The sequence below is a fragment of the Brassica napus genome, chromosome C2, assembly GCF_020379485.1.
Source record: "Brassica napus cultivar Da-Ae chromosome C2, Da-Ae, whole genome shotgun sequence".
Lineage (NCBI taxonomy): Eukaryota > Viridiplantae > Streptophyta > Magnoliopsida > Brassicales > Brassicaceae > Brassica > Brassica napus.
Genome location: NC_063445.1, coordinates 4,372,702 through 4,394,323, shown reverse-complemented (window position 1 = coordinate 4,394,323; position 21,622 = coordinate 4,372,702). Strand labels below are relative to the sequence as shown.

Sequence of the window (21,622 nt, the reverse complement as noted above, 5' to 3'; positions counted from 1 at the left end):
ATTGATTTGATAAAAAAAGAACTAAGATTGCGAACCTTTCTATATTCACTATCAAAACTATGTAGTTACATATTGAACTTTTAAAAGTACATATTTTATAAATTGTTTTTTACTTAGCTTTGGTTCTTGATTGCCTTAATCAAAGGGGGATGCACACACATGTGTTTGAGGAACCGTCTAAAACAAAACCTAGAGTACAGTAAATGCTTGATAAACCGATTCTATCCCCCCTTAAGTTTATGTTGGTGAGCGAGGACCCTGTATTCAAAATAATATATCATTAAGAATATAGTCTGAAACCCAAAAGTTCACCCTGTATTATTAACCCTATTTCTTCCGAATTATTATTCCTAAATAAGGATCTCTTAATACCATTTTTTGCAAATCCAATATATGTTTCAATCACACGGCGGAGATACATGTAATTATGTATATGATATGAATTATGGACTAATTAAGAAATAATTCTGACACCAGGGTTATAAAAAAGAGAGAAGCTTCGAATTGGTAATCATCGTAAGAAATAATATCCTCCAGTCTCTACCAACTTAGATGATTGGATAATGTTGTTTTCAAACATATATTATGTAACATCGGCATGTAAATCCTTCTTCTGATTACAAACATTTGATAGACCCTGGGACATAATTTAAAATAAGCCCTCCAACATATAAATACATGCAAATTACAAAATTATTACTACAACTAAAATACTAAACAAAAAAAAAAATAGATTTAGCAACTGATTTCTTGTAAATGTAACCACCAGAATCATAAAAATACTTATGTTGTGCTTCTCCTTTTTCTTAACTTTTCTAGCAAAGTTTTTATACTTTGACATTGGATAAACAGCAGTAGTCTAAAAAAAATCATAAGAAACTGTTTTTTTCGAGCTGTATTTATGCAAAATCATGAATAATAGTTTCAAAATTAATGTCCTACACATGTGAGACATCGACCATCGTCAAATATACCAAACAGGAAGGACGTGCAGAATCAAGTTGGTCTCTGTTGACCTATGCTTCCCTATCCACTTGCAAAGATTAATAACTGCTCTTTTATTCGATATTTGACGTATTGTCACTGATTCTGTTGCAATTGACACGAGCTTAATTAAACATTTGTAGACTAGTAGTTGAAATGATGCTTGGGATAATGCACTTTTTTTTACAAATGGAAAAGATAAGAAGTTACAAGAAGGATTTAATACCAAACATATATTTACAGCAAACTTCAAACCAAAAAGTCCAAAACAATGAAGGACTCTCTAACAAAAGTCTCAGACTATCATAAATTTCTCGCCACAAAGATAAATGTTACCCTATTCTTCTGCTAGACTGCAAACTCAAACTTCTCAGCTATTTTATTATTTGCCCTCCTCTTTGTAGTGTTACCTTTTTTGACTGTTGGTCATCACTGAAGTTTCAAAACGTGGCACTGTGAATCCCTCTCTAATAGTCCATTCTCCATGCTTGCACCGTAATACCCAAATGTCCACAAGTGACAAGACCATAAGTTGGTGAAGTAAAAGGTAAAGGTAAAGTAAGTTCTTGTTGGAAATGGAAAGTTGAGAGAGCTTCAATGGCAGAGTGCTTCTCCGTATGCTACCCATTGTTTAAAGCTATCTGTAAAATCATCGCAAGTCTTTGTGTGTGCAGACGGTTCCGCTTCCATAGGTTCCTTTCCCTGCCAAAGGAAATGTGAAGTTTCAAGTGAGTATGTGGGATGTATGATACAATACACTACCGTATGAATCACCCTGCTGGGAGAACTTCACTAGACAATTTATTATCATTAACTAACAGATTGGCTACGACTCTAACCATTTCATGCTATTTTAAGTTTAAAACAGAGGAATATAAACTTTGTAAAACATAAGATAGTCGGCATAACTATCTACTTGTGACAGGTTCAGTTTTTTTTTTTTTTTTTGATATCATCTGCTTGTTAAAATCCTATTAGCAGCTACTTCCACTTCGAGCTCGTTCAAGACTTTTAACTTCTATTCCAATTTTAGCCAATGGTTCATCCAAGTTTCAGAGAAGATATCATATTAGAGCTAGAACTCAGAATCAAGAAACACCAACTCTCAATGTACAAAACTCGCTAGAAGATATGTAGAGTAGAAATGGGAAGATACTGACCTTTCTGCTGCTTGATCCACTCTCGCTCATAGCTGGCGCTGGCTGTTTTGCTTCACTGATGATATTCTCTGATGACGACATTTCTGCTGTTGAATAGCTTGAAAGCAATGACGGCCTACCAAAACAGCAATGTGATTTCAAAAAACTGTTGATCATTCATAAGTAATAGGCAATATAATATAGTCATCAATGATAAAAAAACCCCTTGGATATGTAAAATTACTGACATGGATTTTTACGAATATGGCCAATACGATGCTATAGATATAGAAAAATTTAAGCTTCTATATAACGAGATCTGATTTCTCCATCGATTGCTTATAATCATACATTGATCTCTTTAATGCACAGTACACATACCTGTTCAACTGATCGTTCTCGCATAAATTTTCTGATGAAGAAAGCCATTCGACATCAACAAAATTTGAGACAGTAGACATGTCTTCCTGTTCGGACAAGTAATTGGAGTTACTACCATTATGTTGAACCTTTCGCGCATCTCCAAAAAAATATGTGCTAGGCATTGACGGAGTACACCTGCAAAGATGTTACAGCTGAAGATTCAGACCAACGAGAGACAAGTGTCACTATGTACTAGCGCACACAAATTCTTTGACTACATGCAGAAAGACATGTACAATAATGCTGCACCCATCAAAATTATAATGCATACATAGTCACTCAAGTCAAGCTAAAGGAAACAGCAGTACATATTTTATTTAGCTATAATCAGAATTAAGAAGAAAATGTAAAAGAATTAAACAGACCTCGATAATGCTACATAACCAGCAGCTGGCATGTCTGGTGATGACTCTGAAATTATATGAGTCACCTGGTGTGACGACGATTCGAAGCCTTTACGTGATATGCTTTCATGCTTGCTACTCATCGCAGACATCGGTGTGCGACTTTCATGGAGAATATTCCCGTCTGATAAGCACCTCTTCACAAGAAACCTGGAAACATAGTATAAAGAGCTGTGATCAGAGATGTAGTGTAACACAGTCAAAAATATTTTGTTCGATGGAATATTCATCTACTAAATAACAGAGCAGATTCAGGTTCTATATACATATACCTACATGGCTGTAGTCACAGAAACCTACCTTTCATCTTCCCCCATGCTTATTTCTACATTTTGTCCATTTGAGTGGGAATCTGACCGCAACTCCCAAACCGCCTGCTTACCTTGTTCAGGCTGGAAAGTACCTAGAAATCTGAATATAGGAAGTCACAAAGGCCCAAGAATTTCTGTAAGACTTTGAGATATCATGGCGTAACATGTTTATATGAGAGAGAGAGAGAGGGTGACAGAGAGTAGTTTACATATTAATGGCATCTTGTTTATCCGCATCCATATATGTGTTATTATAGTAGCGTTGCAGAGTCCTCAAGAACTCTTGTGACTGGGTTGCTGCTCTCCACTGGCCTCTCCTCTCACTGAAAACCTATAGCACACCAGAAATTATAAGCATCGAGAAAGTGTATCCAAACAATAGCGAGCATAATGGTAACTTAGTCAGTATAAATGAACAAATGAATCTGAGGCTCTGTCAGGACTTGGACAAGGAGAAAAAAATGTTTACCTTATTGTGGGCTGCAGATCCACCATATTGATAAGCTAGTGTGTCTCCCATTCTCTCATATAAAGCCATTAATGAACTTGACAAGGGATCATCAAGTTCTATTGTTGTAGCATCTCTAATTCCCAATGCATGAAGCTGTTGACCTAGAGCAGCCCAACCATATGCATACTGTGCAACATTTGTACGGTCAAGACAATCTATGCAATTGGTCCTCAGCACCCCCCTCTGGAGCCTGCCAGGCTTGTTATCATAATCGCCCCCCTCTGGAAGACATATATTCACCATGACTATTGCCGAAAAGAAAAAAAATTAATTCGCTCAAACGGTTGAAACCAGAGGCTAGAGCAAAAGTTAGTTTTGCAAATCTGGCCTGTAAACGCACGGTTGCAGGAGTTTACGGATGCATGTGATTGCGATCGTAAGTTATCAAGCTACTTGTATAATTGGTACAACAGTTAGAAATTGATGTGTTTGTGAGATATTTATAACCGGTTAACTATCAAATACAACAACATTTAAATAAATTAACAATATTAACATTTTATATAATTATAAAAATAATAAAAATCATATTATTATAAATAACATAGTATATATTTATAAAATCATATTATTATAAATAATAAAGTATATATTTATAAAATAATATTCTTTTAATTTTAAAAACAAATATTTGTGGATTTATTTATACATGTGTATATATATTAATTTCTAAAATTATAGCATTTTTTATTTTAAGGTTTTATAGTATAAATTAAAATATAATATATATTAGCATTTCTATTATTTAAATTTTCAAAATAATTAATATTATAGTTTTGTATTATATAGTTTCTTAAAAAAAAATTATTTATTCCCCCGTAATTATCCACAACTCACTACAAAAAAAATGATGAATTGTATCACTTAATTTGTGTCACAAAATTAAATGATACTATTTTGAATCATTTATTTATAAATGAAACAGAAATAAATAATTTAGCATTACTTATAATAAATTGATGTTAATATTAACTAATTTAGCATCAGTTCAATAAATCGATATAATTTGTTCTAATTTGTATCACTTTAACGAAACTGATATTACTATATAAAGTTATATCAATTAAACAAATGATGTATTTATTTGTTTGACTAATATCATTTATTTAAATAATACAAAATTTTCATTAATAGAAAATGATGCAAATCAAAAATGTTAATACCACTAAAATAATTAGATGGATTAATCTTAATTATAAAACGAAGGTAACTGTTTTTTTTTCTGCAACTTTTACTGCTTTTCTTTACTTGTCGAAATGTCTCTAACGTTAGGTCTTTTGAATACTAGAGCTACCTTTTTCTTAGTATCTGTTTTGTGCTCAATATGCTGTTTTGTGTTTCTAGTTTTATCCTATTTTTTTTTCAAAGAACCGATGTCCGCTGATTAATCTATCCCGGATCATAATTTGAACATGTAAACTGATGAGCGTGAAGGAACTTGAAACGCACTTGAACCACTGATCATTTGTATTGCACTTTGATTTATTTCCAGTTACATAATATATAGATATAATCACGATTAACAACTTCCTAGTTAATATAGTTTCAGGAAATAAAAAAAACTACTTCCTAGTTCGTTATCTAAAAATATATAAATTTAAACCATAATATTTTCCCCCACTAACTATTAACTAGCAGTTAAGATTGTGATCACGAAATGATTTGTTTCCTGCTGAAAATCCAAAATATCTCCAAGAAATTATATATTTTGCACTATCCCACTAACCTCATTTCTTCCTTGCAACAATTTAATATCTTCTTTTAATTTGCTCTTTCTTCTTTCTTTCGATTAGTTCTGGTACTCTCTTCTTCTCTCTTGGGATTTCAATAGGATTAATGATGACAATCTTCGCTACAGTCACCTTCCACCGTAACAACCGCCACCATAATCCTTCATCCCCGTCCCCTTCCACTGCCGTCGTAGCCGTTTCTTTTAATTTGCGAATCTGTTTTTTGTGCGTATATGTTGGTGGATAATTAATGTGTTTATATATTTTTGCTATATTCTAGTAACAATGTGCATATAGGCCTCTTGGAAATAATTAAGAAACTTCCTTTTAGCTGAATGAAAAACCTTCAATTCAAAACTTATGTTGTCGATTTTAGATATTTTTCTGGTTGCTTTAGTTAATCATTATGTTGTGAAACTGTAGGAAATGGATGCTAAACCCTTGAGAGTTAATGCTGGTCCTCCTCCAACAAGGAAGAAAGATCTTTGGAGAGTAGAAGCATTCCCACATCCCCTCCTAGAATGTTTTTTATCTACTAACTAATGAAGCTAATGTAAAACGTTATGTTCATATAGTTCTCTCTGCTTAAATTCTTTGTTTGGTTCTCTTTTTGATGTTCAGAGAAGGATACAATTTAAGTTTAAATAATAAATAAGTAATTTTTTTATTTATTTTTTTTTATATTTTTCTTATTTAAAAAAATCAAATAAATATTAAATTATGAGAATTGTTTTTTACGTCAACTTTATTTATGTAAATATAAAAATTTATCATCATTTTTTTTTAAAATGACACAAATATTAGAATCATTTGTGAAATTGATATCAATTTAACGTCACTTATATAGAAGTGATAATAATATAATAAATCAGTTATCGTAAATGATACTAATAATAACATCATTTAGCAAAATTGATGCAAAAGTTAACGTCACTTTTTCATAAATGATATATACTCACATCACTTATTTAATTAATGCAAATATTCAGTATTTTTACATCAATTATTACTAAAGTGATGTCAATTATTTGCATCACCACTTTCAGAGTCATTTATTTAAATGATGCAAAACTTTTTTACATCATTTATAAATGATACAAATATATAAAATAAATGATGTAAACTAACCTTTTTTTTGTAGTGACTGCTAACTGGAATCAACTTTTGATTTTTAGAGGTTAGGAGCGGTGTTAAGCGATTTATGTTTTTTTGTGACTTTTGTAATTTGTCAAAAAACAGTTAATTCGTAGAAAATCAACAATTTTTTTTTGAATAAAAGAAAATCAACTTTACATAAGAAAAGATGGGAACTCCCTACATCAAGAAAACAAATATCAATTTGTGATCATCAAATAGAAATAGTGTAATTTCATGGAAATTAAAAAGAAATAAGGAAATCAAATAATAATACGATGAAAGCAAGTGGAAAAAAAAAGAATATAATGAAAATTAAACACATATACAGAAAGTCATGCAAAATTATACTAGTCTACAACACTCGAACGTCCTTACCACAATGTAGTTTAAAACGTTAGCAAATTTGTAAATCATTATGGAGCAATGATGTATATGGTTGACTGTGATAACAAAAACTTTTGGAGTGATGTGAGTATATAAAATGCGTGTTTCTTTTATATAAAGACCAAATAACTTTTAGCGTATGTGACATAACATTGGAGTGATGTGAGTATATAATATGCATGTTTTTGATATAAAGACCAAAAAAACTTTTAGCATATGTGACACTCGCTTTATCTTTCTAATTGATAATCATATTTTCTCGAATAAATTGCCTCCGACTCTATGAAACATAAATATCATAATTAACGTTTGCTTTTCAATTCGGTTGTAAAAATTACGAATCTACCCCTGTCGGCTTAATATAAGAACCCTAGTTCTCCCTTCTATTTTTGACATAAACATCTCTCTCCTTCTCTCCCCCACTCACCGGAAACTGACTCCGACGTACATCTCCGGCTTCACATTACAAAACCAAGTTGAAAATGATGAAAGGAGGCAACAAACTGATGAAGCTGAAATCAGTTTTGAAGAAGCTCAACTCGTTCAACACCAAGCCGAACCAACCACCGAGTACTCCAGCCTATCACGGTCGCTCCTCCTCCGTGAGTGCATTTCCCTTAGAAGACCTTCACACCGTCTACGTCGGCAGAACACGGCGTCCGTACCAGGTGAGCTCTGATGTCGTGAGCCATCCGCTCTTCCAGCAGCTAGCGGCTATGGATGGTGGATGCGGCAGCGAGGACGGTTCGATCGCCGTGTCGTGCGAGGTTGTCTTGTTTGAGCATCTCCTTTGGATGCTTGATAACGCCGACGCCGACGAGTCACGCCCAGAGTCGGTCCACGAACTCGTCGAGTTCTATGCCTGTTAACTTCTCGTATGATTAATTTAGGTGAAAATTATACTACTAATGATTTATATATGTTTGTATATTCTATACTTAATTAGTATACTTTACACACAGCCTTTTGTTAAGATCTTTCTTCTTCTTTTAAATGATACAAAAATAAATAAATAAATAAATAAATATATATATTTCAATGTGTAAAAATTGTCGTGCAATTTGTAATATAAAAATGTTGTTTTATTAAAAAAAGTTGCAATGTCAATGTAGATCAATTAATAGTCGTTCAAATCAGTTGCCGGACTCTGCAGGCGCGAAGAAGATCTAGATATAATGGTCTGATCAACGGAAATTACATTTGATTGACGCGATTTGCTCGATTTAGCTATTAAACGCTCATAATTAGTCAAGATGGATCCATATATATCCCTTTGCATGGATTACTAAGGTTTTAGCCATCTTTAAGGGATTTCAAATACAAGGAAGATTGAGAAGAACTTAATGTTTGGCCGAAGGGAATTAAGCCTAAAAGGGCAGACCATCCGAATAGGCTATTGGTACATTCAATACATCTTAAGAAAAGATATAGATATTTTCAGGCTGAATATGTGCATTAGAATGAGACTGAAAAATCATTTTAAAAGAAATAGTAAAAATTAGTTGTTAGAATGTCAGTTGGGGCGAGCAAAATTTTTAGTTGAAAATCTTTCAAATGATACAATAATCAATAAATATTTCATGTAATATGAAAAGATTGTCTTAGATTTTTTAATATATAAGAATGTACAATGTCAATACAAATCAATTAATAGATTGGATACATATGCTGGTCTGTCAAATGAGCTGACCAGACTTTGAGAGATTAGCCAGTAAGATTTTATACGTTTAACAAAATTGTTATTAATCTTTATCACAATATTTACAAAAGAACAAATATTATACAATTATATAATGAATTGTAGTATATAAATAAGTAGTTTTGGTGTAAATATTAAAACTGCGTTATCTATCTTAAAATCTCCGAAATATAAATAAGTAGTTTTTGAATATTTTAAACTCAATATAGGCTGATCAGCGCCTCCCCTCCCCCAAAATATAATTTAGATGAATGAAAAAATATATACGCAAGATCACTTCCAGTTAAATGAATGATAAAATGAATATTTTTAACTAATTAACTATTAAAAATAGATGAAAGAGGGAATTAGAACTACTCACAAAAACAAAACTCAGAAACTCACAACAGCTGCACCGTATCTGGGTTCAAATGTTTTCATAGGTTTTGTAAGAAAATATTAATTTTGTTTGGTAAAATCGTCTTTCATGAGGAATGAAAAGCTGTATATATTCTTTGTTTCTCTTAGATATCTTACATGTTGTAACACTAATTAAACATTTTCATCCCCACTAATCATTTTTATGACATTCCCCAATTTTAAAAAGTATAAAACCCAAAAGTATCATACGCCTGATTTGTCTCTAGTCTTTAATATTTGCACCAAAAAAATGATTTGTCTCTAGTCCTTACACGCCCAAGCTCATAAAAACATCATCGCGTGGCAACACTATTTTAGCCCTGAGCATCACAACAGGGTGTATGGGTGATCCAACTGATCGTGCAGTATTCATTACTCATTAGCCAACTTGGTCGACACACACAAAACGATACTGATGCAGCGCATCTTAGCATGGAGCCGTTTATGTTTTGTCCATTATTTTGGGATGTTGGTTTTTTTACTTTTTTGCTACACGAGATAATAACAACAGAGAACATAAACGTCTTAGCAAAGAAAAACAGAGAACATAAATGTACACATTTTTCGTACAATAGAGGTTATATTTTTGTTTTATCTCGCATCACTCTGACCACCGAATCCCTTCATATCTAACATAACTTAAATCCCCCTTGAAAAAAAAAATGGAGAAGAAAATGAAAACCAGGACAATAAAAAAACCTGATTTTACAATTACACCCCCAAAGTAATCACCCTAACAATTTCCATCAACATGTGATAAACAATAACAAAGGATAACAATAATCGTAATTTTAAAAAAGTTTTAAAGAGTTTTATCACTTGATTTGTATTTACTCCTCCTTCGCTTCTACTACATCCCCAGCTGCAAAAGTTAAGACAACCATTAGTGTTGGCAACAGATCTCCTGATTGATATCTCATCAGACATATCTGGAAAGATTATGGAGAGTATTAATGGGTATATAAGATTATGAGAGAAGTTGAAATAGCCCACGACCCAGCCCATTTAATACCTAGTAAGTGCAAACCCTGATTCTTTATGGTTTAACTCAGCCCTACTTCAGCATGACATGCATGTGTTATATGTCTACTTACAGGAGCTGTCGTCAGGGTGATGATCTTTAAGATTGTTCTCCATGCATTTAAGTAAGTACTTGAAAGTCTCGACCTCGCAAGGGATGGTGAGCGCACCGCTCTGATCAAACCCAAACTCTTCCTCTGCTTTCTGGAGCAACACCTTGAACAAAGAGTGGCTGAGATAGCTTGTTGGTATGATAAACCTCCTTAGCTCCGGTCCAATGTAAACCGCTAAATACCCTCTCGGAACATCAGCCGGAGTCTTAGGGCTTTGACTGTTCTCATCATCCGAGTCACAATTCTTGACAGCTAATAGCCTCTTGTTGATCGCTGGTGAAATTAGTGCTGCCGCTTGCTTTCCATCTTCCAGTGGAGGAACATCTGACTTGGAACCTATCGTTACGGTTTGCCATTTCTGCAAAATCTCCTTTAGTCTAACGATCTGCCGGATTCCGGTTAACTTTGCTGCATTGTTTTCATCCATCTGCCCTGCCTAATAATATGATAGTACAAGACCGGCAAGTTTTCTTCAATGAGAAATCAAATGTCTCATAAGATCTTCTTCACTTGTAGCTGCATAACAATATCACAAACAATTGATTATAAATAAAAAATTATTACTAACATTTTATTATTTTAAATTTGTATAGAATTAAAGTAAAAACATGTTTCACAATCTAATCAACACTCACAAAACTAGAGAACGAAACTTGTAAAGGGGAAACAATACTCAGTTAACCTTGTCTAGCTATGACCCCCAAAATCAAATTTGAATCATTCTAGATTAGATCAGGATCTAATAAATCCAAAATTCTCAGAAAAATATAAATAATTCAGATGATAAATCAAAACCCATCTCATAATATTTTACATATGTATAAAAGTAGATTATATAAATGAATTACCTGGAGAGGAAAACGAATTGAATCACTCTTAGCTATAGAACCGATGAGGCACACCATGCACAAAAGAAAAGGCGGAAGGAGCTCCCAAAGATTTGTTTCTTCTTTTCTTTTCTTTTTTGTCGCCTCGTTCTTCTTTTAGGTTTTTTTCTTTTCCAAGACTAGGAAGCTCAAACGACGATAAGGAAAGGATGTTTTTTTTTGAAAAAATATAAGGAAAGGATGTTTTGAAGAACTAAAAGTAAAAACAAAAACAAAAATCTAAAATCTAAAATCTAAAAGAAAATTTTAATAGAATCTAAAATGTTTGGTGGGGCAGAACGAATAGAGAAGCGAATTTTGGGAGATCAGAAAATGGAGAATGGCCTATTTTGGATTTTATAGGTTTTTTTCATTTCATTGATTCTCTCACACACAAGATTTTTTGTTGGCTTTCCCGTCACTTTCGGCCTTTACAGGTTCTTCTGTTTTCTCACGTTCTCTCTATAGAGTTCTCCACGCCGAAAGATAGTTTATGTAAAACGTAACCCGTTACTCTTATTAATTCATTACCAGCTTATCTCGTCCATTCCGTGCGCTATTAGAAGTATGAACTATGTGATACATTTGAAACTTCTTTTTTAGACAATCATGTGATACACTTGCCTAAGGTGATCATATATATATATATATATATACACATATATTTCTCATATTATAGATCTAGTTGTAGCAATATGATTAGCTTAACCCCAAAATAAAACGAGTAACATACATGAGCTAAATATTTTGTAACGTAATACTAGACAAGAACATGGTTTCTAGTTATTAACTAATTTATTGAATTAGACATTTTAAATCTATCAGAATTTACCTTAAACTTTTATATATAAGCCTCTGGATTATAGTGTTGGTTTGTGTGATAGGCCGAATATAGTCTAATGGCAAGCTAAAGATGATGTCGTTTCATAAGAATACTAGAATGAGACCCACGCTTTGCGTGGGGTGAGACATACATAAAAATCATATATTCAAAATAGGATTGTTCAGTCTTGATTTTGGTTGGTTTCGGCTCAGTTTTTCAATATTTTGGTTTATAAAAATTAGATACTATATTAAAATCATATATGTTTTGGTTTGGTTGAGTTTATATACTGTCGATTTTTGGTTTATTCAATTTTTGTCTGGTCTCGGTTCGGTTTTTTGATGTTTTGATTTAAAAAAAATTAGATACAATATTAAAATCATATTTATTTGGTTTGGTTCAGTTTATATATTGTCAGTTTTTGGGTTATTCAATTTTGTACCAAAAAACTTAAACTATATTATCTTTTATTACATTTTGTCAATTTAATTTTGTATGATTAAAAATTAAATTTATTAAATATTCCTCTAATTTTTAAATAGAATGTTTTCTATTATATTTAACTATTAAAAAATTGTTAAATAAATTATTGTTATTATAGATCTCATAAAAAGAAAAGAAAAATGATTAATAATATACTAAATTTAAGACAAACATATGTCGATTATTCAAATTAATTTCTTAAATATCAAGATTATATAAATAAAATAAGCTACATGTATATATATGCTTTGCTATTTGTGGTTACTCGGAAGAATATAATCACATCTTTGATAAGTTTTGATTTATATCTTCCATTCTTAAGACACGGTCCTGCCCATTGTTGTAATTAAGCATAAGCAGCTCTGTCAACACGACTCTGTTAACACAACTTTCGTGGAAAGGTAATTTTTAACAGTTGTTGAGAAAATCGACGGTCAGAGTAGTGCTTATTTTGCTCCTTTTTTTTTGATCAGATGCTTATTTTGCTCCCTATACCTGGAAATCACCGAACTAAATATATTTTTTTGATAAAGAACACAAATGCCAAATTAAATATATTTTGACAGTAAATATTGTTTGACACTTATGTTATTGTTACTATATCATATTTTTAAATTAATTATTATACCTTGTTAAAGGGAACTTTCTAATTGTGATTACATTACATTTACCTCTACAATAACATTGTAGAAATTTGTGCGTTGAATCTATAATCACATATATTTCTTGGGAAAGAAGTCTGTAAAGATTAATATGGAATAATATTAGATTTATTACTGGGAACAAAATATATGAGATGCAATCTGTATAATATATTACATAAATAATATTAAATGTCTTAGTTATTATTACCTCCGCAATTATGTTAATGGTAGTCTATATGGTAACTGGTAATAATCGTAATTGTGTATACTTGGAAATAAATGACTATAGGTTAAATAATCCAAAATTATATCATATTTCATATTCCGTATACATACGTTCTCTAGCAATTAGATTTGGACAAACATATTTTCTAATTGATTTCTAGGCTGACACGTAAGCAAAATTAATAGCTTAATTAACTGACACGTAAGCAAGTAAGTTTTTTAATTAATACAAAATATAAGTTATAACTTTTTAAATGTTCCTCTATTAATATATAGGGGATACATGTGTGTTTGTTTACATTAGTGTACGTCTGTTCGGGTATAATTTAATTTGGTTCCAGTTCAGTTTAGTTCTTTCTATCCAAAACTTGTCGAGATTTAATTGAAATATTCAATATTTATTTTAATTTTTAAAATAACTAAAAATAAACTATTAATAACATATATTTTAAAAAATAAAAATTTAACATTTAAAAAAATTACTTGAAAATGTTACAACAACAAAGATTACAAAAAAAATTATAATAAATCAATCATAAATTAAATATAGAAAATAAAATACATGAAATTATATTTTTACATATTCATATTCATGTTTTAAGGTTCCATATGGATCAATTTTTATCGGATTGGATCTATTCATAGTGGTTATTTTCGGGTCTTGATAGAAAAAAATTGGACTCATCTAAATATTTGTAAATTTATGGTTTAGTTTTGGTCTAATATTTTTAGATTAATTTTGGTTCAAATTTTGGGTCCGGATAAAATACCCAGCTTAAATTCTAAGTAAAAAATTCTGTTACAAAAACTCCAAAATGCACATGATGAAGTTGGTGAGAAGAGAAAGACGTAGGAAAAATGATCGGAAATCAGAATTTGAACCATCTAGACCACCACGATTTTATTTTTGTTCTCTGAATTTTGTAATTTCTCTTTGTATATCCTAGTTTTACAATTTTATGTTAACGTCTATCTTACGATAGCTATAAATAATATATATATATATATATATATTAGTTTTATTGAAACCTTATAAAGTAAAGTTCTAATTAAATATTTAGAGGTCTATTAACTTAATAGTATATCTCAGTCCTATTTTAAGAGAAAAACTAAAAGAACATTGAAAATATGTAAGATGAAAATGGACATCTTCTACATAGTACTGCTGCATGCGTCGGCCATGCACACAATCGTAAGCAGAAGAAGAGAGCCATGTAATAAATTTCGATAAAAACAACATTATATGTTATATCCTAAATATATATAATTTTGATATTTTCTGAGGTCAAAACTAACTCAACCATACCCTAAATATATATAATTTGTTATTTTCTGATGTCAAAATTAACTCAACCATCAGTTGCATGTTGCTTATATTTATATTAAATCGCAGGGGCCAACCTAAGAGCATCCACATCAATGAACCCCCTCTTGGGGTTCATCTTTTCAGTTTTTTATTATTAAATTTTTTTTTTTTCTTTTTGTTTTTAAAAAAAAAAAAAAAAAAAACTAGACCAATCGCGGGCCGCCACGACACGTGGGGCCCGCGCTACAGTGATGAACTTTAGGAGAGAGGGGTTCAGCCAAGAGAGCTTTAGGAGAGAGAGGTTCATGGGATTGAATTATTTTATTATTATTTTTTCTTGATTTTTGTGTGAACTTCCCCCATAAACCTTCAATGGGGGTGCTCTAACAGTGGGGAATAAGTATTTGGCTATTCGCATCTTCGCTTGAAGACAAAAGCATCTTCCTTCTCGATTCTCAGCATCTACGAAATATTCATACTTCCACTTGATCAGATCCAACGGATTAGCTTACCTCTCTATTCTATTACACGACCCATCATTTAACGTGCTCCTCATCCGACGGTTCATATTCTATCTCCCTCCTTTATATAAACCACTGAATCATTCACATCTTTTGCTTATCAATAATCAAGAAAGTGACAAAAACATGGCGACTTTGGATTCTCCACTAGAGGCGCTGGCTTTGGAGTACGCTAGCTTCGGTTGTCTCGCCGTCGTCAACAACGTCTGGACATGGATCGCCGTCGTGACGGCTGCCGTCAGCTTCTGGAGGATAAGAGTCACCACCATCAAAGTCGAAGACGGACATGGGTGTGTCTTGTTAGAGGGATCCAAAGCCTCGAAACCTGAACAAGAAACCGGTCATTACCAACCGCAAGCAGTGGCCGGGGCCGTGGGGGAAACGGCGACGGCTCAAGGGAAGGAAACGGTGGTTTGGGAGCCGTTAGTGTGCGATGAGGGCGTGACGAAAGGGAAGCTGACGATGTACTATGAGGTAGGCGTTGAAGGAGAGAGGTGTGTTGACGGAGACGGGGAAGTAACGGACGTTAGCTACGGAGGTGGTTTGGGTCATTGCGGAGAGTGGTGGGAGAGATGGGAAAGAGTGTTGAAGATGAGAACTGGTGATGACGATTGGTACCGTTACGTCGACGTGACGGTGCTAAACGGAAGTGTCGTAAGGTTATGGGATGACAAACGGAACCCGTAAGGGAGGCATGTGTCTAAATTTAGAGAATATTCCTAGTTTGGAAAAATTTAAAGTTTATTTTTGGTCGATTAAGTTTGTAATTTGTATATATATCCCCCACAAGACCAGGATCGCTTGACCTAGAATAAATATATAAAAATAAATGTTAAATGTTGTTGCTTATGACGCGTTCTTACTCGAACATTTGGACAAAAGTATGTTACGTTTGTTAAGCTCACCAAAACTTGACTACACGCATATACCTTGCTTGTCGCATTCGACACTTGGATTGGTTCGTGTTGGTTTAAACTAGTGCAGCTTATACTTTGCAACAAGAATATTGCAAAAAGCTCTTGGTCTTGGTCTGATGGTAATGAAACTTCAGTTGGAGTGTCTGTCTTGGGTTCAAGTCGTTTTGACCACCTTTCCGTCTATAACTGTGCGTGTCCGGATAAAAGGTTTCGTGGGGATTAGTCTAGGCTTACCGCCTGGGATCCCTCACGAATATCAAAAAAAAAGAATATTGCAAAAAATAAAATAAATGATAAGCTAAATTATTCAGGCTTTTTCAAAATATTTCGGAGAGCAAAGGAAAAACATATCATAGTAGTTTTTTTCATCTTAAATTGAAGTATTGATAGAGTAATCCAACTTACTTACCATTACTTCGGAGATAATTAAACTACTCAAACTTAAAAGTTACAACTAATAAAAAAACTTTGTATATACTCATAATAAAAATCGACTACTCAGAACAGACCTCATAATTTAAATTATAGCTAGTAAAGACGAACACAAAACTATATCCCTAGACTCTAACAAGTTCACAACTTCAAAATTACAACTACTTAACACACAAATAGTCTTTCATCATCATAACAATCATGGCTACGAAAATTAATGTAGCTCACACACTGATCCACAAAATGATGATAAATATGTCACAACAAGTTTTTCCTCTTGGTTTCATGGTTCCGGTGTTAAGCTTGGTTGTCTCCCTTTCGTATTTGTACTTCCACAACTCTTAACTCATCAATGTTGAATCTATTTGGCGTCTCTCGATTAGATGATTCGCTCTTTTTATTGTGTCTTTGAGATTTTGAATTCTTCTTTTTTTTTTGTGCGATGAAACCACGAGCACTCTAAGAGAAGCTCCATCGCAAGCTCTTAAATGAGTTTTTACCATTTAAGAAAAAAAGAAAAAAAATTAATATTGGTAAGAATGTATAGAAAATTTCTTACTGTAGAGTTTATAAGGATCCGTTACTAACTTCAACTAAATGATAGATGTGGTCACTGCATTACTGTCTCAATTGGTCTTAACCATGTTCGAAACTACGCTAGGCGTGAGTCGGGCGGCTGGTCCAAGCCTAGCGAGTTAACAGAAAAGCGGAGAGTAATCGGACATTAATCGGCGCTTAGTTTTAAGTGATTAACCAAATTATATAAATAAAACGGATATTGTCTTGTAGTCTGGTGGAAGGTTAGCTGCTTTAAAAGCATTGTTTCACGTCTTCAAATCTCTAGAAGCGTGTTTTTTAATCATTTTTTTAAAATAATGGCAAAACTGTAATTAAACCTTCTTCTTCCTTTACTGTCGTTTGGAGTTTCTGCAACTTTCACCATAGACATTAATTTAGATCCATCACCATTCACTCAAATCTTGCATTTTTCTTATTATTTTTTCATCAAACTCGTAGATCTAGCCTGTACAATTCGATTTAAGCATTTAAAATCTTCAAAAATCGAATTTTTTTGGTGAACCCGATTTTTTAACCGATTTTCATGAAATCGCCGCGGCTGACCTCCGCCGAACGCTTCGACGCTGCGTAATCGCTCTCCGCGCCCGCGTTTTCGAACGTGGGTCTTAATGCATAATTAAATTATTATAATAATATTATTTTTTTAATTTAGAAACTGTTACAGACGGACAATGTTGCTCTAAGGTCATATCCAACAAAAAAATCTAATAAGATATCCAATAATTAAAAGAAATAGAAGAAATAGAAAAGTAAGAGAGAGGTTTAGCAATCGGTTCTTAAAAGTCCTCCCAGAATCTCCAAAAAAACTTTTGTGTTTAATTGTCATTATATGTTTAAAAATAAGATATCTAAGAGTCGGTTCTTAGTTTTTTTAGTTAAAAGTTAAGAGACGATTTTTTATATTTCGCTAATAACTCCACCCTAAGAATCAGTGCCGTGGACAGTGTTGAAAAAAAAAACCTTCGCTTATGGCAGCAAAATAAATAAAGATCCAAGGGCATCATATGTTGACTATTACCATTCATAATATAACCATTAGAATTTGAGTTTATACAATGAAAGCACTATAATAATTTATATTAAAAACATGAGCCTATAATTGACGAATGTACATGTGTTTCCTAAGTAACAAAAACAATGTAAACAATTGTTAAAGAACTAAAATAATTAGATATTAATGATTATGGTTCTGAATGCATTTTTGAAATATTAAAGCTAAAATTGGTCAAATTTATCTTTGTTTGATTATGGCATAAAACACTGAGTAATTTATTTATGGGCTATTTATTTTACCTTAAAATTAATTAGAAAATCTACTGATGATTGATTGTGGTTATAGATGTTTTAGAAAGCCAAAATTTAGTTTAGAGTCATATATGTCAACCAATCAAGTTTTTCTTTCTTTAAAAAACTTACAGCAATAAAAATCTCTAGAAAATTAAAAATAGTTGCAAAGAACTTTATTTACAGAGCAAAAAATTAACGTTTTAGAAAGTTATAGCAATGAAAGTTACGTCAAGTAATGACAGTGTCACTGTCTCATGTAAAAAATACAGAGCAGTGAAAACCAAAATTCATATCCTCATGTATTTTACAGTAAAAAATATAAAGTTACAGCTCTTATCAATCATCCCTTTAATTTAATTATTTATATAAAAGATGCTGACAAAAAATGTTTAATTATTTAAATGTTCTTCTCTATTAAAATATCTATTTTTTATTTTTATTGTTAAGATTTTTATGATTGGTTTAGGACAACAATAAATGCTAGTATGGCTCTGATAAGAACCTCCATTAATTATGCTCTTAATTTTGAGTTTATTCGTGTTTGTGTTTAATTTCAAGTTATCTATTATATAAAGAAAAGAGTTTTGAAGTTCATTTTTAGTAGTTCCGATAATCGTAACCAAATATTGTATTCTTTATTTTCTGTTGGTACGCTTTGTCACTGTATATCGTATTACGTGGTTCCGTTCGGATTCGATAGCATGTGATGTGATTTTGTCTCACATCTAAAAGACTGATAAACTAAAAGCAAAACTATATAGTATAAACTGAGATCACTTCTATAAATAATTTATCCATTATTTGCTATTGAAAGCTATGTATACAAATTTGAAATTTACATCCCCGAATCTCTCTCGTTGGGGATTATTTGTTAAGGTAAACTATTGAATTTGAAACCGGCACTAATATTTTCGTTGTTAGTCTTGTGGTTTGGTAAAATTTTAGCTTCAGATACAATAAAGGGCCTCAAGAGGGAAAATGGGCCCGTGCACCTTAACGATTGACAAATTGTATTAGTTAAAAGAACTTAATTATCTGAAATTCATTCTACTTGCATAGTTTGATTTTTCACAATCTGAAAGTAGAATGAAGATGAGTCTGAGATCATGCTACTTATCGCTAATGAGACCAGGGAGAAGATGAGTCTTTTCTGTATCAGATATGCTTTCCAAGCTGTTCTGTATGCTGTTTGGTGTGAACGTAACAAGCTCAAACACGGTGACAAGCTTCTGTCGTTACCAGTACTTAAAAGATTGATAGATAAGGGTATCAAGAACAAAATTAGTCTGTTAAGAATGAAAGAGGTTAAGGGCACGGAGAAGCTGATGCAGTTTTGGTTTCAAACTAGATTGTAAATAGCTTTTTCATTTTGAAAGGTTGTGAGTGAGTTTGGTATTGCTCCTAAAGTATAAAAGATGCACTTAGTTGTATAAAGGTTTTTTTGATGAATAAATTTAACATTCATTCCAAAAAAAAAGTAGAATGAAATTGATAATCTGAAAGTAGACATGTTGATTGAAAAATTGTTTGAGCAGAGGACTGGGATGTGTTTGGTTCTATCTTCGAATGGGATAATATGGAGCTGGAAAATTGGTAAACAATGGAGGAGGAAATCATGAATTGGATAACTTGGTAGTAGATGGCATCCATAAGGGGTTAATTTAGATGATAATGCTCGAAATTCATCGTCGTTGGGTTTGTAGTGCTGAGACAAAATTCAAAACATATCAAACACTTTTACTTAGTGCCCGCAAAAAAAAAAAAAAAAACTACAAGATGCAACACCATCATGTAACATCATTGTACCCACTGGTGTAAGGAAATGGTCCCTACCTTAATATAATCACGGTCGATTCAAAATCTACTTATCGAGGGTCCTACTTGAGATTAGAAAAAAGATCTACTTTATTTATTAAAATTGTACTAACCGTCGAGCAACATGTCTATGGAAAATGAAATAGTCTCTTTATGCGGTCCACCACCTTAATAATCGTATGTAGACCGGCACGCCAAATGGATAAGTTGAATTAGTCGGTCTATGCACAAGCCTTCTTCTTTTTTCTTTGATGTAAAATTGTAAATGTTAAGACACAAGCTTTCTTCTTTATTTGGCAGTTAAGATTGTTCTGTCTTACTGCTACCAGAATTATCTAGTAGGGAGTACACGACAAGGATAAATCTATCCGGTAATGGAAAAGCTCAGTTTATATGTACACAACGAGGATAAAGTACAAATGAATAAATAGTTTGTCAGTATAATTTTAACAAAGTCAACAAATTAATGGAGTATGTATGTTTTTACTTAACTATAAAATTGGTGATTCATATAATGTTTTCAAAGAAAAATGAGTTTGTCTACAGTTGCACGCATTTATTTTCTTAACGAGGTTGTGAAATGTATGTGCGTTACTATAGTTGACTAATCCAACTAGAGATCATCTCCGCGCGTAGCGCGGATAATGGATTTTTATTTTTCCATTCGGGTATTTGTTTAGATTTTTAGATATTTTTCGTGTTTCGAGGAGTATTTTTATGTTTATCGAGTATTATTTGAGTCCTAAATATCTGAACAGATCCATACCCGTTACGTACAAAAAATAACAGATATTTTATAGGTATTTGAATTATGGAACCGAAACCATCCAGATCCGAAAGAAACCGATCCGAAACCAAATAATTTTTTTCTAAATACCTAATTAGGTCCAAAAATCCCAGACCTAGCAAAATTCATTGATTCGTTTTACAAAATTTTGGGTGGAAAATACTCTTGAGGTTTGATCAATAATGTTTAATAAGACATGGCTCATTTATATTTCAAAATTTGATGGTATATAAGATAATGACCCCTACGTATTGAAACTTCGGTGACGTTATATCAAATGTATATATGTTAGATTGAAGGAAGTTGATTTAAGTAAAATAACCATTTGAAACATTCCATATATGTAGTCATGATCTTATTAAAGTGGGTGAGATTTATTTAAACTTTAGAGGACATTATATGATTGCTATATAATAAGGGATAGTTAATAATATTTAGTTGTATACAATAGTTTGGACTAAAAAATAAATAGGAACAACAATTTTTTGTAAGTAGATTTTTTAGGACTCTTTCTTTTTTAATAGTATTGATAAGAGAAGTATATTTGGTGTCTCGAGATTTGATATATGTTGGTCCATTAACTTTTTGATATATGTTGGTTAACTTTCATTTTTAGATTTTTTTAACAAAAGCTTATTTTTGATGTATGTTTCTAATTAATATAAAATATTATTGACATAAGA

The 21,622-nt window shown here is 32.2% G+C and overlaps 4 protein-coding genes across 5 annotated transcripts; 2 read left to right on the top strand and 2 right to left on the bottom strand.

Annotated features, from left to right (window-relative positions):
- Positions 1-1,147: 1,147 nt before the first annotated feature.
- Positions 1,148-4,030, bottom strand: LOC125581315 (phosphoinositide phosphatase SAC4-like). Its single transcript, XM_048746514.1, has 7 exons — positions 3,731-4,030; positions 3,471-3,592; positions 3,251-3,361; positions 2,912-3,100; positions 2,505-2,681; positions 2,145-2,259; positions 1,148-1,686 (listed from the first exon to the last, which is right to left on the bottom strand). The coding sequence occupies exons 1-7, from the start codon at positions 4,013-4,015 to the stop codon at positions 1,579-1,581; spliced, it is 1,107 nt and encodes a 368-aa protein (XP_048602471.1). The 5' UTR covers positions 4,016-4,030; the 3' UTR covers positions 1,148-1,578.
- A 588-nt stretch (positions 4,031-4,618) lies between these two features.
- Positions 4,619-9,885, top strand: LOC125581314 (auxin-responsive protein SAUR76-like). The gene has a single exon (XM_048746513.1). It carries the CDS (start codon positions 7,506-7,508, stop codon positions 7,890-7,892), a length of 387 nt encoding a protein of 128 aa, XP_048602470.1. The 5' UTR covers positions 4,619-7,505; the 3' UTR covers positions 7,893-9,885.
- Positions 9,639-11,677, bottom strand: LOC106425756 (indole-3-acetic acid-induced protein ARG7). 2 transcript variants are annotated; one of them, XR_002657226.2, is made up of 3 exons: positions 11,103-11,677; positions 10,134-10,770; positions 9,639-9,983 (listed from the first exon to the last, which is right to left on the bottom strand). XR_002657226.2 is itself a non-coding variant. In XM_013866468.3 (3 exons), exons 2-3 carry the CDS (start codon positions 10,679-10,681, stop codon positions 9,952-9,954), a joined length of 498 nt encoding a protein of 165 aa, XP_013721922.1. In that variant the 5' UTR covers positions 10,682-10,770; positions 11,103-11,646; the 3' UTR covers positions 9,639-9,951. The 2 variants fall into 2 exon arrangements, 1 of the variants encoding a protein (XP_013721922.1); XM_013866468.3 differs by having other exon boundaries at positions 10,216-10,770; positions 11,103-11,646.
- Positions 11,678-14,899: 3,222 nt separating this feature from the next.
- Positions 14,900-15,971, top strand: BNAA02G05080D. Its single transcript, XM_013866441.3, has one exon. The coding sequence runs from the start codon at positions 15,249-15,251 to the stop codon at positions 15,807-15,809; it is 561 nt and encodes a 186-aa protein (XP_013721895.1). The 5' UTR covers positions 14,900-15,248; the 3' UTR covers positions 15,810-15,971.
- The last annotated feature ends 5,651 nt before the right edge of the window (positions 15,972-21,622 follow it).